We start from the raw sequence: 25,217 nt of genomic DNA, 5'->3' as shown, positions 1-25,217 counted from the left end.
AATGAACACCAAATAACATGCATATATATATTTCAGTCTCCTCTAATCATGCTGCAGTTTAACAAACTCCCATCTCGGAAGGAGGTTACAGGTGAAAAATAAAATTTTCAGTTTACACACACGAGTTGGTATCACCAACTTTAAAATAGTTAGATTTGTTAAACCAACGTCTCCCCAGGTTTCAGCTTCCCCACCTTTTTCTGCAGAGGTAGAAACACATTTTAGGTTGTAGCTTGATTTCCCAAGGCCACATTTTAATGAGAATTTGGGGGAAAGAGGGCATTAAAATGATATTCAAATGGTTTTCCTATGGCTTATCATTCCTTAGACAATACAAAGTATGATTCTACGTACTCATATTGGCATCTCTTAATTATATGCATATTTTTCAGTTCCTTGCCCACTAAGTTTAATTACTCCTGAACATGATTTCTGTTCCGCTATTTATTTTGGACTGATGTAAATCCATTAATCACACTGTCAAAGATCTGCAGAACAATTTTGATTGCAGACCATACCCCCAGTCAGCCCAGGGATGGTACACAAAATGTCTTGAATGTTGGGGCCTTAACAAGATTCAGACCATAATGGGTGGCCTTTCTGTTGATCAGCCACACCAATAGATTCCTCTGTCGTGCATGAATACGGCTCTTCTCTCTGGCCCTGGAGTGTCAATGAATTGTCTTTCAGAGAGATGGAGCATTGGGGGGGGGGGGAATCACTGTTTTTACCTTTCAGGGGGTTTACACTCGCGCTGTCTTCTGTGCGCTGAAGAATAAAAATACTTCAATCTCTATTGCCTTTTAATCTCACATGACATCAATGTCCACTTCATTTTCTGATCTACGTTGGAATTGTTTAGGCCAGGGAGTTTACATTTTCAAGGCATCTTTCATTTGTCAGAAAGACTGCTGGTGTTAAAGTATGCCTCATCGCATGTAAAAAGTTACCGTCCTGGCTTTGAATTACGCATGCAAGGCCCATTTTGTACTCTTCATTTTTCAATGTGCACAGCATTTTCAGTTGTGGGTGAAATGCTGCTTTTTCTCTTACAATGTGCCTTTCCAATTCCATTCTGCGGTTTTGTTTCATTTTTCACATGTTACTTGCTTTGATTGCAGATGTGCATACATTTGAGTTCACTAGGCACATTGGCTGTTTGTTTTGAGGCTGATTTTTTTTATTCTGCCACGGTGCCTTCCCTCATAGGAAGGTATTTCTGCACATTTTGGGTCTAACGTGGCCTTTCAGTTTCTTTGATCCTGGGCCTGCCATTAAACCCCACACTTGGTGGTCTTTAAAGGCCATTAAACAGAAAGCCAGGTTTGTGGGCCGAGTCACTGTATAAAACCATGTTGATCCTGCTCAGGGCCGGAGTAAATGTTCATTCTTCTGTTTTGAATCTTTCATGAAGATCCTCTTGTCCCAATTGGGTGAATAGAGATGATGCGAGAATAGCAATATTTTACCCTCTCAGCCTTGTTGATTGCATTGCTGAAAGACAGCATTGGTGGATATCTGTATGCAGCAGATCAATGTTGCAAAGTCTTGGTGGGGACAGGGAATATTTTTGTACAATTCAGTAATTGTATTGACTCCGGGCGTCTTGAGGTAAAATGTATTCCATTGGCAGGGCTGTAAACAAATGATTTATTATACTGGTTTGGAATTTTTTTTGTTTTTAGTAGTTTTATTGAGGACACTCTACTTTAATGTTTTCAGATTGATTTTGATTTGCAACCATTAACACGGTTCTAATTTTGTCAAATTGCAAATGTTTTGTGTAAATCCTAGCAGAAATGGATTTAAAAGTCTGCATTCTAGATTTCTATGGCAAACAAAATGCCTGATGAATTCAGTGTAGTGTGAGCAATGCTTGTGGCATCCCATATGTATACTTCCTACACATTCATTCAAGGCCACCCTCTGCCTCATCATTGCTTCTCGTCCCCATGTTCATCCAGAATCAGGTCGTTTTACATGAGAGTTGCCAGGGACTGAGTTTTTTTTTTTTGTTCCATTGCCCTTCAAACTCTCCAATCCAATGGTGCCTCTTCTTTTTTATGGGTGGCCCACCCTTTGACCCAAAGTTCATAATTAACTACCACTACCCTTTTTCAGATGCTGGGGACAATGTTCTTTAGATGCTGGGGATAATGTTCTTTATGGTCCTAAGGGAGTCTGCAGTATGCCAGACCAAGGCTGGCTCTTCAAATGTGAATAGGTAGCAGTATGAAACCTTTACAGGGCTACCGGTTCCCAGTCCATTTGCAGGAGAATTGCTTTGACTGATGCACTAACAAAAGGGGAACAAGTAACTTTTTTTCAAAGTAGTTTTCTCTAAAAACCACCAGTTTTCTGAACCGTGAGTCACCAGTTTTCTGAACCGTGAGTCACCTAATCTCCAAACTGACCTGCCAGGTCATTGCTACATTTGACCAAGGCTTGCAGTGCATATTCTTGTTGCACATGCATGGTGGTGACTGAAAAGGTCACAGGCAAAACATGAAACCAGTTTCCGCCTTTGGTTTCCGCCGCAGACAAAGTAATGGCAAAGCCAGTTGCTTCTGTAAACCTTTAAAAAGGAAACCTGTACTACAGTGACCCACCAGGCAGAGTGTGTGCTAGAATGGAGGGGGAGAAGGAATTCCGGGTATATAGTTGTGTAATAGTTACAGTAGGCACCGAAGTGTTTACTGGTTTTAGGAATAGGCATTTTACCCAGTCACGGTTTATCTTGCTGAGCAATTTTTGAACTGCTCCATGTCGGTTTTTAAATACTCTTGCATGAAATTCAAATTGGCTATTGGGGGCCTAAAGAGGACTAGGGACTAGCCAGTGTAATTCACTGCAGTCTCAAATGTCCCCTGAGCCAGACTCTCTACCAGGGCTACTGGAATTTCCTAGCACGCTTGACAGTGTTGTCGCTAGTAGATTGTACTATCTATCCACTGTTTTGCCGCAGTGCCATCAATCCCTGGGAGTGGACTTTTTTCAGCTAATTTGCATACCCACATTGCATTCCTTCTGAGCTCTGATGTTGAAGTGAACTTTAGGGATGGCTACTAGGTGGCACTGTGGAATGGGTGGGTTAACTGAAATGGCCCCATCCGCTCTTAAATTCGTTTTTTGCTTGGATTTCCGAACCTGCCATAACATTGCTGGTGTTTAATCCGGTTCAAAAGTTTGGATTTATTTATTTTTTTTTCCCTCAGAAGGAAATGTAGTGTAATGGAATACACATTCTCGTCAGTTGATTTTATATTTGGCTACGTTTTTAGTGGTGCAAAATAATTGTATTGTATCCACACCCTTTTTAATTGTAGTACTTCATTCCAGGTAACAAATTGACCACTTGCATTATTGGCTCCATGCATGTCCCTAAGCTACTTGGGCTCCTGAGGCTTCACAAGATACTACTTGGGCCTTGCCGCCAATATTTTTTTTGATGCGTTGGTAACCCCTCAAAGAACTTGTAATCCACAGAACTACATTGTAGATGGTTATGAGCATTATTGAAATGGACCATTGTGTCCTACGTGTTGCAATGAAACCACAGACCTCTTAGCCAATCAGTACTAACGTGTAGTGGCACCCTACTCTCTACTCCCCATCATAGCCAAAATGTCAACCGTAGAAATGATTTCAAGGTTGGTAGGTTTACTCTCCTTATTAGTGCTTACGCTTATTTGACTAACACTGGTGGCAGGAGGCTATACAATTGAATGACTGCAACCCTTTTGTGGTTTTCTGGAGTTGTTTTCTGTTCATGGAGTGGACAAACCTACCCTGGTTCAGTGTATGGAATGGTTTGGCTAGCTGGGCAGATCCCAGGGTTTGAGGTTTAAGAGCGAGGGACAGGAGAAGACCTACATTTTTCAGAGCGGTTATTGATAGGGAAGGGGTTTGATCCTGCTTGGTTAGGTGGTTCAGAGCAGCTAACATTTTGGGGGGGAAAAAGTATTGTCCATGCATTAAGAGGCAGGCACCGTTATGAGGCATGCAGTTTGCACTCTACAAACGTCTTATCTCATACTCTACATACAATTTAACCAAGATGCTCCTTTTATATGGAGCAGCTGAATGAGCACCGGTTTACTTAAAAGAAATGTACCCAACAGACGTAATAGCAATCCAACTGTGGTGACCATCCCGCATTTCTGCAACTTTAAATGAGACCTGTAGTTTTTGCAGCTCCTGCGGAGACTGTGCCCTTTTCTGCACCCTTGAAGTTTGATGCATGAGAACTTGCTCTGCCGCTTCAAGTGATCTAATGCAACCCTTCACTGCAAGTATTTCTGCTGTTAGTGTTTGGGCTAGCCATGCTTTCAAAGCCATATTTCAATATAAAATGTCATTATTTGTTGAATAAAGTGTGGTCAACACAGACTGTACTCCACCAATGCCATTGTACAACTTTCCATTGCCACAAATGTCTTTCTCTTGATACGTGCGCATAAGGCTATCTAATGCTTACTGACCCCGGCCTACTGGAGTCACTTGCATAAGTGATGCACACAGTATGTGCCAACATAACTCGTAGTCTTAAATGACTCTTGTGAAAGTGTACTTCTTGCTAAAAAGTAGTTTCATTAAAATAGGTTTGTGTTTTAGAACCTTATGCGCATTAAACATAGCAGCTGGTCTAATTGGAACACATCCTCTTGAGAAAGATAACTAGTGAATGTATGAAGATCTGAGGAAAACCTCAAAGGTCTATATCTCATTCAAACTGCCATCCGTTCAGCTTTGGTTCCATCTGCCAAGCTTAATCTGCTGTGGTCGCAGGCGTGACAAACTCAGGAATAAGTAATTTTAAGCTCCTAGCCAAATTCTTAAAATTCGCAGTCCACAAAACCGATGTAAATTAATAAACGTAAAAATGGAGTGGTGTGAAAAAATAGATTTTGCAGTGCATGCAATTGTGTCCGAAGTTAGCTCTCCTGCACTTGCACCTACTATCACTTGGTCATGTTAGAACTTTGGCAATCCAGTGTCCCCAGAGCGCCTCACTGTTCTAGCAGTTTGATGGGCAGAAGAGAAATTGTCAGGACTAGATTTCTACCTCCATTCAGGTGCTTGATGATCAAATAGCCGTCTGAGTGGCACAAAGATAAAATCGGGTTCAAAGCCAAGATGATTTAACATGTCCAGCATTATATACCCCTTGCATTGCTATTCACATACAAGCAAGTTCATGCCACCCAGTTTGTAGCAAGGACCCTTTTAAATTGTCTTGCACAATTTAAAGACTGTTTGTTTGTGCAGCGTAAAACACTGGTGTAAAAAGGGGTTCTTTAAATCTTACCCTGCTTGCTGGAGCTTAACCCCCATCCCCAAAGTGGTCAAAATGTTCATCTGGCATGGTTTTCAGAGAATTGTGCTTCACTTAATTCAAGGCTCCAAATCTCTGCACTTCTGCAAGAGAACCCTGTATCCCAGATCATCTGAGTTAAAAATCCTGAACTTAAACACGGAACAAATTCTTATTACAGTTGTAAATGACATTTCACTAGTGTTTAAGCATTTTCAGGTGCAATATACGGACTGGTTACACAATGAATGCTCCGACTCGGCAGTGTTTATTCCCGTGTAGAAGTGATGAGCATTCACTTCTAGATATTCAAAGCCTATAGCCAGATAAAATAGGGCAACAGCAGTGCTGTTGAGAGAGATGCTACGAGTTGTGGTATTTCAACCAGTGCAAAACCAAAAACTCCTTGGCTCCTACCCTAGGGTAATTTTAAGGCCTCATCGGGTTTTCAATAACCATGGCAAACACAATGTGACTAACGTTTTTTCTTTAAAAAGGCAACTCCAGGACCAAAAACCAGCAATACTACAATTAGAATTTAGCCTGAATTTAGAACCAGAGGCAGATTTTCGCTACTCTATAAATCTTGCTGCTATGATCTTAAAAACACTGGAGAGGGAGGAACTAAACCCGTACTAAGTACAGGTTTACTAAATGTTAGTTCTCTCGCTCCAGTGTTTTCATGATATATTTAGGGCACCAGAGAGGTAACGCGTCTTGCCCTAGAGGCCTATTGGTTGGTTTGTGTATGATCTTGACCAAGCCAGTCAACTTTTAAAAAAGTGCTACCTGCATTAATTCAGGAGGCTACCTAACATCCTTTTTTAGCGTCTACTATAATATGGTGAAACTGGGAATCTATATCACATCACATGTCTTGTAACAGCCAATCCTTGCCTGTACTGGATTTTCAATGTGTAATTTTAGTCTCCTCCCATTGGCCCAAGATTGCTACAAGGCATAACGTATACTTTTTTTTTTATAACCTTTTTGGAATTTTCTCAAACAATATTGCAATTATTTTTCTAATTTTGAGCATTACTTTATTTTAAAAGCAACTCATTTGAGGAATGGTCTTTTTTCCTTGTGCAAATGTTAACGGGGGTAACTTGTATGCCTAGTAAATGAATGCAGCATGTTTATATTTATTTGCCTTTAGGCATGCAGCCATGAATTGTTTTCTGCTCATTGCTGGGCCCCAGCTGGTTTCTTTGGTTTTTTCGGTTTGTTAAAAATGTCAGGTTGAGTCGCACTGTAAGAAAAACCTGTTCCTGTGGGTCAGTTAAGGCTGCTTAAACTAGATTTGACTTGCAAAGATGGTCACACATTTACACACTGGTAACCTGCCAAATCATACTTTCTAATAGCTTTGTGTGGAAGTAATTAATGTAGGTTTGGACCGCAATCGTCCACTAAGCCCTGTTATCTGATCTTCAAACTTCGTTAGGAGCTCACAAGCAAAGCCAAATCTTGCACCATATCTGGAGAGTAGGCAAAAAATGGTCTTTCCAGCACGTATGCCAATTTTGGAATGTAAATCCAATATGCACTTACACTGCCAGTTACCACCAAGTGGTCTAGTGGTGCTGTTACCACCAAGTGGTCTAGTGGTGCTGAAGCGTTCCCAGAGGAAAGCACGTAGTGTGCTCATGCACTGGGTTTCCAGAGCAGTAAATGGGAGACATGAGGGAGGATGGATGTGGGGGATTAAAAGGCAGTAATCTATAGAAGTCATTGTTACTAAATAGTGGAGGTTGACTGATCTACCAATGTGCTCCTAACTTGACAATGGCATCCTCCCTTAAGGTTGTCATTCGCTGTGATTACTGGAATGTTCCTTGACTGATTTGGGTCTTCCTGTCCTTTCTGATCATCAGTCTCTTTCCCTCTCACCTTTCCTTTCACCATCTACTTCTCTCACTTGTGGTGTCCCCCCAGGGTTCTGCTCTCACCTTTTAGATCTTTAGTTCCAGCCTCTGGTCAAACGCATGGGTTTCGTTGTTTCTCTTATGCCGATGATACTTGAATCGTGATGCGGCTGCACCTTTATCTCCTTGCTACGGCTCAGCAGTGTTGTAAGTGTGTAAAAGACTGGAGGGGGTATCTGCACTCCTGCTCTCTATATGGCAGAATAGAGGCACAGAGCACCACAGCCAAAATTTAGAAAGGACTTCACTAGATTTCGTTGGAATCTATATAGAAGTCGTAAAGCATTACAATGAAGTAGAATATGATTGTATGGTTTGTTGCTTTTGTGGAGTAGTGGGTTCAATTGAAATTCAGAGCATTTAATTTTTGTTTTTATTAAACAGTTTTAACACAAACTTTTTCTTCACCTACATCCCAATGGCAAACAAGAGAATGAAATGATGATTTGTTTTTTCCATTAAATTCCTTGACACATGGTCCCCCGCATCAAACATTAAAAAAAAGCATAGCCAGAGAGTCCCATAGATGGCGGTAGGAAGATGACGGGCAGTCCCCGAAAGAAGATCGGACAACCGCACCCTCCTCAGGCTACCCTCCCCTCTGGTTCATCTCCATCCATGTTTGCTCCTTTGTCCCTAGTACTAAGATGTTGCAGAGTCTTGGCTATCGGACCTGCAAATCCCAGTAGTGAGTTTCTTCTTAAAGATGCTCTCTAAGAAGACATCTGGTTGTAGCCCCATTCAATGACTCCCACCAGGGTTCAGCATCGGTGCCTACTATATTTTTCAATCTCTCATACAATAACCAGGTTCTCTCTGTACGCACTTCTGGACAGTAAAGGATAATGTGTTTTAGTTAATGAACTGTGCTAACGTGTGCTCTAAACATTTTTTTTTTGTTACTTTGTTGTAAAGTTGGGGCGGGTGCGCCTTGACTCGTTTTGGAAATCCCATTGGTGGTGAAAGACCCTGAGGAAAAGTGATTAGCCCAGAGTCACTCAATCTGGACAATAGATACTTCAGGATTTGAGTCTAGGTGCCCTTTTTCAGTTTCGAAGTTATTCTCCTGTCGTTTTCTTATCACACTGAGTTCTACATTCTTTTATTAGAAGTACCGCCGGTTGTTTCATATAGCGTGATTATTTGATGTATTCCCTTTTCTATACAATGTTTGACCATTTCCCTTTTAGCACTACAATTAATATTGCCAGGAGGCCTGAGCGGGCCCTGCTGCGATTCAGTGCTCCCACCAGCAGCAAAATTGACTCTTATTACAAGCTTATCTTCGCCCCTCGACACGCTCTATAAAGCGGGTCATTTTTAAATGCATAAGGAGTCGCACCAGTTAGTCGCACACACGGGCCACACACACAACCTGGACGAATACTGCACCCTACACAAGGCAATTTTAAATGAAAACGTTGTTATGGTAAATGTCTGCCAAGGGCTGCAATACAGCTTTCCATCTTGCGGGGGCTTCCACGGAGCGAGAAGCTGTAACATTCACATGTGAACGGGACCATGCGCACCAGGTCAATTGTGCATGTTCAATTAATGAATATCGCGTAATGCATCTACATGCGGGGGGGGGAGGCTGATGGGACAGGGGTTGCAAGGGTGGGGGGGGGGTTACCGAGAACAATGGCAGGGATAGTAGATGCTAACTTCCATCTGTACTCAGTACCGCTTGGTTACATTTTTTTAAATATCCCATCTGGTATTTGAAACGCCCCTGATCCTTGTTGCAAACGTTAGTCCTCCCTGGGCTGCCATTTGACTTCCTTGTGTGTACGCTTATAGAGAAACGCTTCACCTTGTGTGGGTCAACTGGCCTGCACATGTAGTGGCTGCCCGTGTGGGCGTAACCCCTCTGCTAACTCTATAACGCACATGGGGAAGTACATGTTTTCTTTCATTTTCACTTATGCATTGTTCTGATGTGTTATGTTAGGCTCACTGCCACGTGGCCACGAATATCTGCAGACCTGTACCACAAACCTCCTTTTATTAACCGGGCGAGGAGACGCCCACCTCTGCCTGCTCGCCCGGCGCTGCCGGCTGTGGAGCCTCGTCTGTGCACTTATACAACTATTGACCTTTGAAGTGTTTTGTAATGGGGGTGAGGGGAAGCCCTAAGAGATCTGATCAAGGGTTTGGCAAGTGCTAGGCGTCTACATGAACGACGGAGAAGTCTGGATTTCGCAGGTGTAGAAAGTGCATCGAATCCGGGTAAATGGAGTTTTTTTTTTTTTTTTTTTTTTTTTTTTTTTTTTAGCGCATGGGTTGGGAAGCGACAGTGTGAGCTGGCTTTTGCAATTGTTCGTACAATGCTCGCTCCTTGGCACGGCACACGTATACACTTGGCGCATGGGGCCGTTTTCGGTTTCTGGGAATGGTTTGGGGAAGTTGCCTGCGGGAACGGCGTGTCTTTTGTCCCGCTAAACTTTCTTCATTTGGGTGAGTCGATCAGGGGTGCAAAATTACCAGCTATGGAGAACGTGCCTTTCATAACCCCTGGTTGACTATCGATCTAAAAGGCCACATGAAATGATAGTGGGAGGTTGCCAGTGTCCGTGTTTTAGTAGCTGGGATGCAGGTCCCGGCGTGCACGCGCAGGGCTTCGGCTGCGAGGTGATCCGGCCTCTGGGTTGGAAGTGGAGACCGCCGAGCTTGAGACATGCGGGAGCAATTGCACAGATCACGTTTCCTTGAAAATGGTTCCGTATTTCTGCGGTAGGAGCCGTTTTCATCGCAAACCTGCGTTTTTTTTCCCCCCTCCTTTGACTGGCTTGCTCGGCGAGATAGGCTCGTTTGATCACTCTGCACGCTCTGGCCTGAGTTAATGCGACACTTTTTTTTTATAGTTTAACATAATTTCCTCACGAATGAATCCGGGTGCAATTGCCCGGTATGACACGTGGACCCTTCTTGGGGTATTGTTCCTCTCTAGGTTATTTGATTCGATCCCTCTGGAAAGGGGGTGGCCGTGCACCCACAACTCGCACTGCACGGCAGAGCAGACTTTCCCGTGCACACAGTGAAGTCATGCCTGCATCTTCGACCACACCTAATTTGTCACAAACCAGAATCCCTAAAAACGTTGCACTAGGGTAAACTGGATCAAGCTGCTTTTTTTTTTTTTTTTTTTTTTTTTTTTTTTTTTTTTGCTCATCTAACTGTACATAAAGTAGCTTAAAATCATGTTTGTTTTCGTGGGGAAAGGTGTTGGTGGTGCTGGTGCAGACTGAAGGCAAACCTTTGCTCTCTATTCTGTGCCTTGGAAAAGCTGTTAGGGCACACTTTTGATGAGAAATTACACACCAGTGCAGAGACTGCCTTCGAGCGTCCCGGGAATGGCTTTGGAGTATTTTCATGGAGTGGGCGGGCAGGGGGCTGCTACCTTTGGCCAGCATTAGTTTGCAAAGCAGCCGTGGCAAAGGGCGGGGGGATCCGCTGAATTCCCACGTGGGGTGCAGTGTGTCGGGGCTAAAATGCTTTGTATTTTCGTATGCTGCCTGAATGATTTGTCGCTGTGTTGGCGAGGCACTATCGCATTGTATGACTGTTATACGTGAGGTGCTTAAATGATGGATCTGAAAAGACTGAATGGGTGTGTTGGCAGGGACTCGAACCCCTGACAGAAGGTTTAACAGTGGCGTAAGGTGTGTTGCCTAGTTAAAACGGAGGACAGTCCTGTTAGTATTCCACTTCTCCCATGTGCCACCTGGTTTTCAGTGTCCAGTGTGGGTGCGCTTTGCGATCGACTGTTCCCTATTGCCCCATCTGGTCGTTTTGTGTTACCAGTTTGATTTCCCCCGTATAACGAAGCCTCTTCTTCACTCCCGCCTCACCCCCTCCCCCTTACAGGTGAACGATCTCTGCTGGCACGTGCGCTGCCTCTCGTGCAGCGTGTGCAGGACCTCGCTGGGCAGGCACACGAGCTGCTACATCAAGGACAAGGACATCTTCTGCAAGTTGGACTATTTCAGGTACTGGCAAACACAGGCATTTGTGAGGAGGGGAGGCCGGGGGGGGGGGTGCCATTGCAACATCCGGTCTGTCTACCATGTGACCTCATGCAGAAGTGTGCTGTCCAGCCACAGCAGTACTCTATTGGCGTTGACCGTTTGAAAAAAAATGCTAAATGTAACTTTAAAGTGCGCATACCAATATCTCCAGACCGTCTGTCCATTACACCGATTGTGTCCCCTTTATTCGGGATCTTTATGAACGTTGGAATTGGTCCTACAGTTTGGTAATGGCTCAATCCCGTTAACCCTGCGTGGTCCTTGACATCGCACTGGGGCCGAGCTGTGCTGGGCGAACTCCTGGGCTACAGGCATATCGCGCGGGGCCCCGTTTTTAGGCCCCGGGTCTGGGGTTGAAGTACTACTTGGTGGCTGAGCTCAATTCGCAGACGAAGCCCCACTGTATCCGGCTTCTTTAAGTTATTGGTGTTGTACCCCGCGATTTTAAAAGGCGGATTTTGTAGTATTTGTAGTATTTGGGATTTGCCTTTCAATGTAGTCGGAGAATGATTCTCCCTAACTATTCTTAAAATGAACACCATTTCTCAGATGCGCGCCGCAGAACGAGAAATATAACATTTTTAATCTGACGGGCCCATCGACTAAATATCTGTTCTAAGAGTGTGGGGGCGGAGTGGTGCTGGCAGAGGGGGCACGGGGTACTGTGATCCCTTCTGTAGATTCTTCGATGCCCGCGCTTGCTAACCCTGCGATTTGATCCTCCCACAGGCGCTACGGGGCCCGCTGCTCGCGCTGCGGCCGACACATCCACTCCACGGACTGGGTGCGCAGGGCCAAGGGCAACGTCTACCACCTGGCCTGCTTCGCCTGCTTCTCCTGCAAGCGGCAGCTCTCCACTGGGGAGGAGTTCGCGCTGGTGGAAGAGAAGGTCCTGTGCAGGGTACACTATGACTGTATGCTGGACAACCTCAAGAGGGCGGTGGAAAACGGTAATGTTGGGCACTCTCTGGCACGCCTTGAGATGCACTGCTTTGCTTACAAATGAAATGTACACGAAGTCAGTTTACGTCGCGCGATATTCAGTAGCAAAGCAAGGGCGTGGATGCTGTATTTTGCAGTGCTCACCCAGTCACTGTTTCGTCAGTGTGTGCTGGTGTCTGGGCATAACGTTGCTTTTCTATTCCAGGGAATCGGGTAAGCGTGGAAGGAGCGCTGTTGACTGAGCACGACGTGAACCAGCCCAAACCAGCAAAGCGAGCCCGTACGAGCTTTACTGCGGACCAACTCCAGGTAGAGCTATCTAGTTAACTGGACCTCGGGGAGGACCGCTGGAGGGCCTCTTCCCTTTAGCACTTGGGGGTTCTCGGCTGCAAAAAAAACGTGCTGTGTCCTAAACACTTCCCTGTACTTTGAAAACGTGTCATCGAGTGTTTCAGAAGAATGCTGCACGCATGAACGCCGAGCGTGGCTCAGTGCTACGCGGCTCTAAAATCGGATGATTGGTTATTTTTGTTTCTGAACCAGTGTGCGCCTTTCGTTTATTTATGGTTCCTGTGAGAGCCAGTGTTTGTTCGCCTGCTCAATGCATATGCAGCCGTTTCTTTAAATGTTTGAGGGTGCTGGGGTGGGGGGGGGGGGGGGGGGTTCCACTCGCATGAATGCGGGAGCACAGCTCCACTATGGCTGCATGAAGTATTTGGTTATTTGCATTGTTTTGGTGTCATGCCACATTAGCGAGGTTGTGCTGAATTTACTTGTGTTTATGCAAATGTATAATTTGATATTTAATTTGAAACCTGACTAATTGCAGCAGTGTCTTTTTCAAAATTGTGTTATTTGTATCAAAATATAAAATTCTGGCATTTTTAGTTAACCGAATTTTTTTTGTGCTTTGTTCTACCGTTTTTGTTTGCCAGGTATTGTATAAAAAGGGTGTTATAGGCCGAAAATCGGAAGGCAGCAACGCTGTCCTGACTGAAATTGCTCCTTAAATAACTGTGTATACTTTACACTAGAGTGCAAGATCTGTGCTCTAGAAAAGAATGCCACGCCTGCCCCTTAATGCCGCAAGTTTGTGTACCCTTTTTTGGACTGGTCCTTCGCGGGCAGCGGTGTCATAATGTGTGTTCCCCAAGTTACAGCAAGACTCATTTCTATGGATAAAGATGAGTGTCTGGCGGTCCATTAATGGTGTTTGGGGCGGCGAAATTGTGTGGGTCGCGAGGTGGCCCCCATCGCTCTGCACTCCAATGCTTGCGCACACCTGTGCTACCTGCCGGAAAGGGGGGGGGGGGGTGTGAGCAAGCACTGTAAGCCTGGCAAAGCACGCTAACTAACACCAGGGGGACTTGTGGTGGGACATGGGTCATCTGCTTTACTCGGGCGAAATGGTTTTAGTTGTGAAGCTTGTATGGGAAATACACTTATTTTTGACTACGTGTTAAATTGTCTGTTTTTTGTTTTTTGCGCTGGGATGGATGTATGTCGGTATGCGAGTTTGATCCTGGGTTCTTTGAGTCAGTGGGAAGCCTTTCCTCCGTGTTGTGGGTGTGTATTGTAAGCAGGACAGTAACGGGAGAGAACTGCCCCTTGTTGGTGAAAATGCTGGGATGTGATCTTTATTGACTTTACAAGTCCGGCACAGTGTCCCAAGTACCGTGCACAGAAGCCACCCCACGGTTGAATATGATATGATATGGTATTTGTAACGCGCCTATACACAGGTGTTTCAATGTGTCCCGGTCCCGTTCCTGGCTGTTCAGATGCAGACGCTCTCGTTTGCCTTGGCGTGCACGACGCCCGCCTATTCTGCACCGTCTGGAGGTGCGTCCGTGGATCTGGAGCTTGTTTGAGCTTTTAAAAAGAGTTTAACATTTCGACAGCATTCAGATATGTAAACCACCGTTATAACAAATCAACGGCAACTTGTATACACTTCATGTTTGCATTCGATACGGCTGGCTACTACTTAAGACAAAAAATAATTCATAATATTTTACTTGCAAATACTTTGGTTCTCCAACGAAAGTTTCTTCGTAGGGAGAGTGATGGAGGTCGGTTAAAAAAAACGAACCGTCGCGGAAGTAGTGTCTTTGGAGGAATGGCTCTAGAACAATCCCAGTGTCCAGGGGAGCCTGCCCCAGTCGCATGACTGGGGGGGGGGGTCCATCCTTCCAGCCGGCCCTGGGCGCGCGCCTCATTACTGCGGAGCATCCCTTCCGCATGACTCGCACATGTTCAAATGTCGCTTCTCGGACTATTTCTGGAGATCCCGTGCAAATTATTGTTGTATATTTTGTTTTTATTTCTCAAACGGTGGAGAAAGATTGGTTAGTTGATGGGCATTCAAATGTGTTGTGCGGGCTGCGCTTCTATCGACCAGGCAGCCTGGCATGGCGCACAACCAGTTGCCCCACTGGGGTTCAGAAAGTGGGGTACGGTCTGGCCCTACCTCCTCCGGCTGCCGACAGTAGAACATCTCTCTATGGTAGTGTGGGTGGACCGGTACCGTATAAGCCACGAGTTGGAGAAATGCTTCCGGATTTGGGTAAGCGACGCATAAGGGGACCCATGATTGGAATCGCAACAGTACTTTATTTTCAACAAAGGCGCGGTATCACTATAGTACCGGCTTGCTTCACATATTTAATTATTTACTTTTTATGTTCATGTTAATTGAAGCCTGCATTTATTTTATCAACGTGACACGCAGTCCTTTACACACAGGGTTCTTGTCCGTTTTGTTTGCTCCTTTTTAGGTTGGCTATGCGTCCCCGTGGTTAGTTAATCTTCGTGGGTGAGATTCCAACGAAAATGCTGTTATATTGCTTACACCATGCAATGGGTCTATCGCCTATATACGTTTTTATGCACAGGAACATTCATGTAGTATATAATCCGGCTAATTTACCGTCCAATGAGCGTCATCGCCAGAGTTGTACGTAGCAAGTATTCACAATCGTATTTTAATGCAATTAGCAGACTAGTGATTTATACTGGAATTTTGAGCTGCTATGTGCTTCCGTTTGCCCCCCCCCCCCCTGTACACTACATAATTTATCTGGGCTAATTTATTTTCACGCTAGCAATTTCTAACATTTCCCGACGTTAACAGTTTTGTCCTCAATCTCCGTTTTTGAAGTGTTAACAATGCTTTACCATGCCCAATTCGTAAAATGATGCTTACTGTCGGGGATATGGATCACTAACGCGACGTGCTGGTCCTAGTTTGCCTCCAACTATGCGAGCGTTATAAATAGGATTTTTTTTTTTGTTAATCTTAACAGATGGTAAAGAATGGCTTACCCCAACACTTTTCAGCTGGTTCTCTGGCCTGTGTTCCAGCTGAGCCCCCGTATTGCGGTTTCAGTAAAGCCTGAGATACTGCCCTACTTGGGCACCTATGGTGACCCCCCTCCCCCCATCACACCTGCAGTGCAGGTTCCCCCACAGTAGCATGGGGTTTCGGGTACAGCAGCGCCCCCAACCTCTGTCAAATCCTTCAGAAGTGATATGAGCACCTTCTCTTGGTTCTATGTGATGGTCTCCCCGCATAAATGTCGCCATACAAGAAAGGCAGCCATTTTTTGAGGCGATTACCACATGGAACCTGCCAGGGCACCCTTGCAGCCCCGCTCCCATTGACCCCATATATATATTCTCACACTAGATAATGTCGCCTATGCTGTTCCCCAGCGACTATATCTATGGCAACATTGTTTTGTTTATGGGGATAATATTGCCTGATACCCTTCTCTTGTGGTTATTTAATAAAATGTTGCATGCCCCTAATCCCCACAAGTTGAAGCGGAGCATACGGGCCACAGAACAGACCTTTCCATCCACCCCAGTGTCCCTCATAAGGCCAAGATTTGGGGGCTCTCCTATTTGTGCCAGAATTGGGGCCCCCAGAGAAGGTATGCCTGGCCTCCACCACTTCCACATTTTGCCATAGTCTCAATAGCTCTAGTCCAGGGTGAGCCTCCATAGTCTTACTGACGGGCATATTTTGTTTCCACCATAACACAACCATTGTTTGTGTTATTTGTTTAGGTATTTCATGTTTCTTGAAAGTGCATCAAAGCTCCTTTTTTGGGGATGCCTATGCTAGGAATGTTGGTGCATTGTACTTATTGTCTTTGGAACGGTGAAAATCTGAGTCTGCCATCTTGGGATCAGTACGTGGAGTGTGGGCAGCCCCTCGTCCAAGGTGAAGTTTGTAAACACCGTGATTAGCAAGAGTGTCCTTTTGGTTTTGGGTGCAATTTAACTCTCCTATTCATGTGAATCATTTGCCATTAAACACGCACGTTTGTTACTAAAGGCATTCATTTGTAGGAAGCGTCAGTGTCCAACTTTTATTACCTCCACTAGCGTCAAGCACCGTGAGTTTCAGATCCGTAAAAGGCCAAATGCAGCTGGGGACAGATTTTATCCACTCTGTAAGAAATAAGTGAGACTGACCTTCAACTGGGCAACAGGTATTTATTCAAGCTTTCCCCTGTAACCCATAGCAGCAGAGATTTGCAAGGGTAATGTGGGCAATGTCGGGTTTGTGATCTAGTGAATTAGAGGTGGTCCGCCAGGGGTCAATGACCATAATTCTTTTTTTTCAGTTAAGCTTGGTGTGCATGCAACCGAAGGTTCTGGCCTCGTTTGCTTCATCGAAGTACTGGTTCTCCAGCTACTAAGTTTGTCTGAGTAACCATGTAGTTTTGACACCCAGCTATTTTTCTCCAATAGGAAACCATGGGGTAGACTGACTGAATTGACTGATTAAGCAGCATAATAGCCCGTCATTAAAGTCCAATGTTCAAGTTTTATCTCCATGGTACCAAAACGCTGACTGCTCACACCCTAGAAGCTCACAGGTGGCAGCACTGGCCTCGATGTTCTGCAGCACTGGTTCAAGCTGTGACACGGAGATCAGCAGACATCAGACCCATGTCAAGGTATTGAAATGGAGAAAAGATGAATTGTGCACTGGTGTTTCGGTTCACAAGTATATTTCTGGGAATGGGAAGAAGGGTTGTTATTGTAGGTCCTGCAATAGCCAGTCTCCTTAGAGTAAAAATATTTACACACTTGGTCCTTTAGTTCTGTAGCAATAGGCCAAGTGCTCCGTAGGTTACTGGCCCTCCTGCTTGTGAACCACCAGGGATAAGAAGGGCTACTGGATAGATTGACTAGGCTTGCAATTTGAAGCGGTGTCAGTGAGGAGCAGGTGAACCGGCCCTCCCTATGTTCCTGTGCCACCACCGCTGTCACCTATAGGCTGAACTTGTGCTTCATAAAGTGCCTAGGATTACACACGGCGGAGCTAGTACACAGATTATAGGCAATACTTTTCAATCTGCTGGTGAGTGCATGCCCCAAAAGTAAGTTACTTCGAGAGTGCTTCCAGCTAAGGGATCTGTGCTGCTTTATTTCCCAATGACTGAGAGCCCAAAGGTAAGTGTGATGCTGGAAATGCTTTGTAGGTACCGGGCCTCCTCGTTCTCCCTAGGCTATTTTCTGCACAGGACTCTAGTTTTAACCCTTGGCAGTGCAGCTCTTCATTTTTTTATTGGTGGTAAACAAAACCCATGGGATACTCTATGGCACCGATGGGTAGGGGGGGGGGGTACACCTTGGTACCCTGTGTTTATTTTTGTGCACCTCTGTTGCTCCACAGAGTAGGGTATGCACTGGTGGCGGCTACATGCTGGTTTTGTAGGGACCCCTGGATCGCCCCATTTTGGGCTGCCCAAACCCTGCCATACGAATACATTGTTTCCTGAACAAGGGTAATATGGCTACTGCCACTCCCTTTCTTCCTGTATCTCAAAGTCTTGGGGGCCTGACAGTTCACTCCCCCTGATTGGATGTTGGGAGGAAGGACTATTCATGTCTCTGGGGCTGCCTTTCTCAGATAATGCTTGTTTTGTGCCCACCTTCCAACCCTGAATGAATGGAAAGAGGAGTGTACTCCATCTGTTGTGACTGTCTGGTTTTGGCTGTCGCAATGCACGTGGTATGCTTGATGCACCCCTGTCAAACTGGTGAATGCAGTGTGTGCTCTGAAAGACTGGGAGTTGTCCCCTATACACAGCCACTGTTATGGGTGTACGGCCTGAATGCCTGTGAGCCTGATTGGGTGCCGCATGATGAATTCACTAGTCCAACTGGCTGACTGAGCATATCTCAGCCTGAGTGACTGGAGATATTTCTGCAAACCAGAAGACCCCTCAGTTGTGTCAGAAGCTTGGTGTTTTATTGGAGAAGTAGCCCGAATCCAGCTGGAGGAAGAGGTTTGCTGCAACCTTATCGAATCCGTAGGCTGCTGTGCTGATTTAATGACGGATCAAGAGGACCTGCACAGGCAACCTATTCACGTAGCCATGAGGGGAAATCCTTCACCTGCCTGGAAGCCAGTCCTGACTGCCTGCCAGTCTGCAGATGGATTTTCATGGGCCCAGAAGAAGTGTTGGACATCTTGAGTACAGGAAGTCCACCAGCATCATGTGGAGGCTGTCTGTGACTGTTAGCAAGCCAGATTTCTGTGTTTTGCCCCAAAGAGGGGGTATGCCAGCATAGTGCTGCTCAAGGCCCAGCACTTGCCAAGTTTCAACCAACAGAAGAAATCTTCATATGGCTCTGCAACGTCGACCTCTGCCCACTTTCCCCAACTGAGGTCCAGTGTCGCCACCTGTAGAGATGTGCCCACCGGTGGGTTTCCACCACTTCTGCATCGAGGAATGAATCCCAAAGGTCCAAACTTGGTGGTGTACCACTGAGGAGTCCAGTGCTCAAGGCCAAATCAGCAGAAGCCATCCTTTCATCCATGCTGTGGCCTACCATGAACTGACAAAACCAACCATCACTGTACCTGCCACCACTGATGGCAGCTGAAAACCAAAGGGCTCGATGTTGCCAGGGTTCACTCTACCCAAAAACCAGTGTACTTCTCCCCCCCCCCCCCCACTCTTTGAAGAGTCTGTGTTGGTTGCTCATAGATTGCTATCCTGCGAGAGCCTTGGCTGGGGTGCCTCTTTGCCCCATGCCAAAGCCATATAGTGGGTAGTACCACAGACTAACCCTCTCCAGACTTTACAGTAAGTTGTGTTGCATGCATGTTTGTGTAATTAATGTATTGTGTGCATGCACAAGTTTGTCTGCATGCGTGTATGGCGTGCAATTTTGGCATCAATCATGGCAGCAGCTTGTTTTTATTTTTTTTGTGTTTTTGTATTTTTTTTTTTTTTTTGCTAACCATTGCTGGCATAGCTGGATTCTGGTATCCACAAAATTGGAACCTGGGTTGGGAATCGAGACCTCGAATCTTCCCTATCATTGTATCACACTCTAATTCAAGTCACATCCATTCTGGTATTGCTTCTCTTTGGGAATTAATCCATGGTTTTTAGATTCCTGGGTTTTTTGCCTTCAGGGTTCCGCACAGTTTGAATTTTATTTTCTGCGTTGTTTTCCAGATAAAGTTAATTCTTTATTTGCGTTGTTTGGAATTTACAACTAGTTAAAAGCGTAGAGTATTAGACCTCAAACCTTGACTAGTCAGGGATGGCTAGTCATCAGAGGTAACTCTAATTGTTTTGGAGGGGATTTTGGAGATCTGTTTTTTTATATACTTTTTTTTTTATATTCAGCGTTGCAAGTCACTTTTTACGCTACTTGCTACCCTACTGTGCCAGCCTGGTTATGGTATGACAGATGACTTGCCCCTGGTCTCCAAGTCTGACGTCTGTGGACACATGGTCAGTGTTTCAGTCACTTTGGCAAGATGCATCGGCAGGCGTTCCTCAGTCTTTGGTTTTTAAAACCTTTTTTTAAAAATTTTTTTTTTTTTTTTTCGTTCTTGAATTCTTGTTCATTGGTTTAGACCTGGCATGGTTGTGGTACAAACTCCCAGCTTAAATAGGAAAATTGTAGCAGATTGAAACTCAACCACAAATAATAAGGTTGCACCTTGACACTGGTGGACATTCATTCAAACCTTTCCGGCTAAACAGTCAGGAGGTTGCTTAAGCATCACAGACATCCCTTTCGCGTGCCAGCCAAGACTGGCTCGAGCCCTGCTCTCTGGGTAGCCCATAGCTAAGACCATATATGGCTTCATAAGCATCCTTTCACGCGAAGGGACACACGTTTGCTAAACTCGCACTATATTTCTGATGGAAGAGTGCCCTCTAATGCACGCCTCAAGATACGACAGGCTGTCCATCTCTGCCACAAGCACACAGCATACACAGGCCAGCAGTAACTGCAAGGTTCTTCAGACGGGAAACCAATTCCCTTGGGACAATTTAACCCTGGGAGGCTGAGCCTCTCCTGGGAGAGCTCATAAGGATTTGAAATAGAAATCCTCAGTGGTTTCTAATCCAGTGTACAGAAACCCAACAGTTCCTGCCCTTTTGTCAGATTAAGTTTAGGACTCTTCTTTAAGGGGCCATACTGAACTTTACTTTATTGCTGCAGTGTGCCCACACACCCTGCCGCACAGAGCAACAGATGGAACAATTTTACAAGCAACTCTCCTTTGCATGAATAGATCTGTGCACAAAGAAGGTGCTGAAGTGATTGTTTTACTTATTCACACATCTGCTTAGGTGGATCTTCAATATTTTTATTGTATGTATGATCAACCTGCTGTCCACAGGTATTGTAGCATCTTTGTAGGCATTCCTACCTCTACAGCCAACAAACAGCTGCCCATTCTGCATTTTCTAATACTACAATCTGAATTGCCAGTTACTTTGACTTTTAGTAACTGATAAAGAGACACTTGGGGCTACTTGCGGTGGCACCCCACCATCTGACTTGGAAGGCCTGGGGAGAAACTTAAGCCAAGTGCTCTTTGGAACAGCAGACTCAATTGTGCTGAGGGCCATAGGCCAAAACTCCACTAGTGCCGTCCATTTTGATGACCCGCATAGTTGAAAAACTACCAGAACATACTTGGCCCTGTTCAATTAGAGGAAAAAAGTGCAAGTCACCTGTTCATCACCACGCAATCTAGGAACCCCCAGACAGTTGTTCAGTGGTGCAGATTAGTTTTCCTCCTGTACCCTTGGCTTCAGGGCTGATGTCTGGGGCAGTTGGTATGTCAAAGCTTAATTGTATTTTTACCGCTACCTGAAATGGCTTAACAAAGCTTGGTCATTTTAATTGGCAATCCATGTGTGCCTCATAGGTATATACAATCGCACACTAAAATGCACTGAAAGCCCCTGCAAATATTCAGTAGCGGGTTAAGCCCCCTTATTTGCATGTTTTAAATTTCCAGGAGTTTTCTCTGATCCTAGGAAAAGTTTGTATTCCTTTCCTCTTTGTTAGGCAGAATTCTCAGAAATGTGCTAGAGACCCCCAGCTACTGAGGACTTGTTTTTTCCCCTGGAGAGTGAGCCCCCCCCCCTTCCCACTCTCTCGTATTTTGATGTGTTTTACTCTTGTGTTCTTTGGTTGTGGAGTTTTAGATAACCCCATAGGCATCTTTTTATTGTGTCGCACAGCACCTTTAGTGCAGTGGCAAAGGGGTGTCCTTTGGACTCCCCAAGGTTTAAATACCTTCTCTGGGATGAACTACTGTTCCCCAGAGAATGTACAGTTAAATTGACTTTACTAATTCATAGACAACCTATCTTCCTTGAGTGGTTACTTAGTATCCCCTATGTCTAAACGCTCTGCCATAGCTACCCTTTCCTATTGAAATGGCTGGTGGCAGTGGTTTTATAACGAATTTCCATGAGTTTTCCCGACCGCGAACACCGGTAGCTAAAAATTGGGGCCGGCATGTTTTTCAATATGGTGCCCAAGACCCCTCTAAACATTTGGTCATCTTTTTCGCCATTTCTTTGTGGAAAGGTCCTTCCCGTGTTTAACTCTGCACGCCAACCCAGGTTTGGTACCTTTGTTCGTGAGCCTTTGATGGGCTTCAGTGCTGAAGTCTGCCTATGGCGTCTGAGTGTCTGGGCAGGTATTGGGGGAGGTGCCCAACTCCCTGTGCTTGGTCTCCTAGGAGACCCAAATGCACTCTGGCATAATTGGCTGACTGTCCGGCAAGGATCGCCACCCTGCTGGGTGAGTGACAGCTTGGCTGGAATGAATGAGAGAAAACTGTTTAAAAGGCAAGTCTCCAGGACTGGAAGGCAGAGTCGACCACTGGAACGAAAGAACCGCAGGTGATCTGGAAGAGGACCGCTGCGGCAACCACTGGACTGTTGATTTGCCCGGTGAAGCCCTGCTACAACCCTGAATTGCCAGATCTCAAATTGACAGAGGAGCTCATTCAAAGACGGCTTCTCCCTTTGAGTTGGATGGACCAATCAACTCTGCAAACACCTGGATACCATTCTCAGAGCTGGTCAGGGTTAACCAGGCTGATGGACACCATTTTGTGTTTGGAAGCCACATCTACTTGAGCTGAAGTGATGCCATTTTGTTTGCTCTGACAATCCTGTGCAGTGCAGCCCCCCCCCCCCCCCGATGTCCTCCCTCTTGTCCACACGACGGAGGCTCAGGAACAGCAAGACCTGCAGGACCTGCCAGGAACCATGTCTTCAGCTGCGTCTTTTTGCTCCAATTTAAGGTACTGTGCCGTCCGGTTGAGAGACACTAATGCTCGCTGTGAAACTTTCCCAACTCGCAGGCCTAATCAGCTTGTGACCCAGCATATCTTTCTTTATCATCAAACTACTTCTAAAAACGCTTACAAAGACTTCTCCATTTGTACCAGAACTTGACTTTGGCCTGGCCTATTGAATTGAACTGACCCTCCTGGTACATTGAACCTTTGCGTTATCTAAACAAAGTGTTTTCTAACACTTACAAATCTATGTTTTTTTATTCCAATGTGCCATTTGACTCCTTATTCAGGGGAGCTCAAACTGTCTTAACTAGTTTGATACTGTAGTATATTGGTGTTTAATATTGAGTTGATTTCTACTAGTGAAGGTTTCCTAAATGACTGAACAAATACCAAGAAACCTTGAGTGTAAGTGTCCACTTGAACCATTGTAATCCTTCTGTGTAACTTTCTACTGCTCACATTCCCTCTTGAGATGAGCCTGGCTACTCGGCTCGCTACCGAGTGTTGGTTATTGCTTACAACTGTAGTCCTAATTGTGTGTGGTGTTCCCAGAGGGTACTGCCTGCAATTCTGACTAACACTCTTCAGCTCCCTTTGAGATGTTTGCCCCCATTAGCTTCGGGCTTTGATGCAGTGTTTTCCTTTGGAGAACTCAAGTTCCTGCCATCCACTTTTCATTGTGGATATGAAGATGCAGCTAGCACTTTTCTAAGACACCTGATGGTAGTTTTGTTAAATAACTAGGGGATTTTGGGATAGGGAAAGATTTGTAGCGAGGTAGTAAATTACATGCCGGTGAAGATTTTCTATTTTTTAGAATCTGGTGAATTGGACACATGTCCACACACCTTGACAACATGTTTTGTCACCAGTGCATCTACAAAACCGGTTATCCACAGCTTTTGAGTTATTTCACTACTAGACTGCTTCTTGCAATTCAACAAGGTTGGAACCACAATGTACTGGCCTGGCCAGATGAACATGACCAGCGTCCTTGAAGTTCATTGGCATGCTGATGCCCGTTGATGTCCATGGCAATGGAGGCTATGGGTGTTCAATGCACAACCCCAGTGGGCCTCACCGGATTTTAAACCTGGAGCCTCAAACTGTAAATCAGCTGGGTCTCAGTTTTTAATCTGCACCACCACCCATGTGACTTTACGGGCTCAGTAGATTGTTAATTTGACATCTGTAGCATTTAATGTTGGTGCTGAATCCACTTTAACTCCTGATTTCTGGATGTTGGTAATGAGCACTAGCAAGGGTGTACAAGCTGCAGCTTAAGGGGGCGACCACTGCCAGCCAGCCCCCATTCCCTAAAGCTACATGTCAAAAGCATAGCAAACCTGTGCCCTGCTGAATCAGCCTGATTACCTTCCCTGTGCTCCAGTGGCAGAAAGCAGATTTGGGTCACAGGTGCTCTTGACTTTCATGGATGGCCAAAGTCACTACAGCACAGGGGCTGCATTTAACAAGTGCACTGTTTCACGACTATGAGAATGCCATGGTGGCATGTTAAACTGCAAATAGAAGCCACATCTGAGCTTGAGGTATAGTGCCTAGCATCTCAATTATCACAGCTGCAACAATTTTATAGATTACATGCCAGCCCTGTGAGCCTAGCTCCGCTATGAAAGGCTTCTGGATTTCCCCCAGCCACGCTGACTTGGCTGCTCCCAGCAAGACTGTAGACCCCACAAAGGAACAGCCACTCACGGTAGCTGTCCTGGGAACAGGAAACAAAGGGTACATACTTCACAAAAGGACTAGCATCGCAGCAATGTGCTGCATTTTAAAAGGGCCCTTGATTTATTGATGGAAGGTGTAGGCTTGGTGTAGACAAAGGGAGTTCAGACCAGCTGGAGGAAAGTTCCACTGTCGTGTCTTGCTCAAAGCAGGCTTGTTTTTGCCAGTGGCTTTTGCCTTTAAATGAAGGGGTGTCCCACTCCTTTTAATCCCCCCCACCAGACTTCAAACCTTCATGAAGATTTGCAAAGGAGTGTTGGAGCCCCTCAACTGGGAACAAACATGGGCCAAATGCCCCATTCTATGGAATTCTGTGCACTTGGGGTCTACAACCATGTTTCTGCAACTTCATGAAGGTTTCATCAGACTCCGTTGGCAGTTCAGTCCTCCCAAGGGTGAGGTGGAGACAGGCAGTCCAAGGCAGAGGAAAGCTCTGCCCCTAACCATTACCAGAGTATATTTGGCAAGTCTGGCTGCAAGGAGCAAGACATACAAATCTGCCAGCCACACCGCTGCCCAGGACCTCAGCGTGCAGACTCTTGAAGGTGTGCGAGCCCCCCCCGATGCCTGGAACTAAACGAGGACTACTATTGCCCAGTGGGTCTTGCAGCTTTTGAGAGCCAAGCCCATCAGGATTGCTGCTCTTTTGCAGTTGA

The 25,217-nt window shown here is 45.5% G+C and overlaps 1 protein-coding gene across 3 annotated transcripts in view; it reads left to right on the top strand.

Moving 5' to 3' along the window:
- The window catches only part of LHX8 (LIM homeobox 8), a 209,369-nt gene that overhangs the window by 42,762 nt on the left and 141,390 nt on the right, over positions 1-25,217 (top strand). For all 3 annotated transcript variants that reach the window (XM_069641902.1, XM_069641901.1, XM_069641900.1), the window contains 3 exons: positions 11,110-11,231; positions 12,000-12,220; positions 12,418-12,521. In XM_069641902.1, the coding sequence (XP_069498003.1) occupies positions 11,110-11,231; positions 12,000-12,220; positions 12,418-12,521 (447 nt within the window). The remainder of the gene's footprint in view (positions 1-11,109; positions 11,232-11,999; positions 12,221-12,417; positions 12,522-25,217) is intronic.

The sequence above is a fragment of the Ambystoma mexicanum genome, chromosome 1q, assembly GCF_040938575.1.
Source record: "Ambystoma mexicanum isolate Mex_15411 chromosome 1q, UKY_AmexF1_1, whole genome shotgun sequence".
In the NCBI taxonomy this organism is placed as follows: domain Eukaryota; kingdom Metazoa; phylum Chordata; class Amphibia; order Caudata; family Ambystomatidae; genus Ambystoma; species Ambystoma mexicanum.
This window is presented reverse-complemented; position numbering and strand designations above follow the sequence as displayed.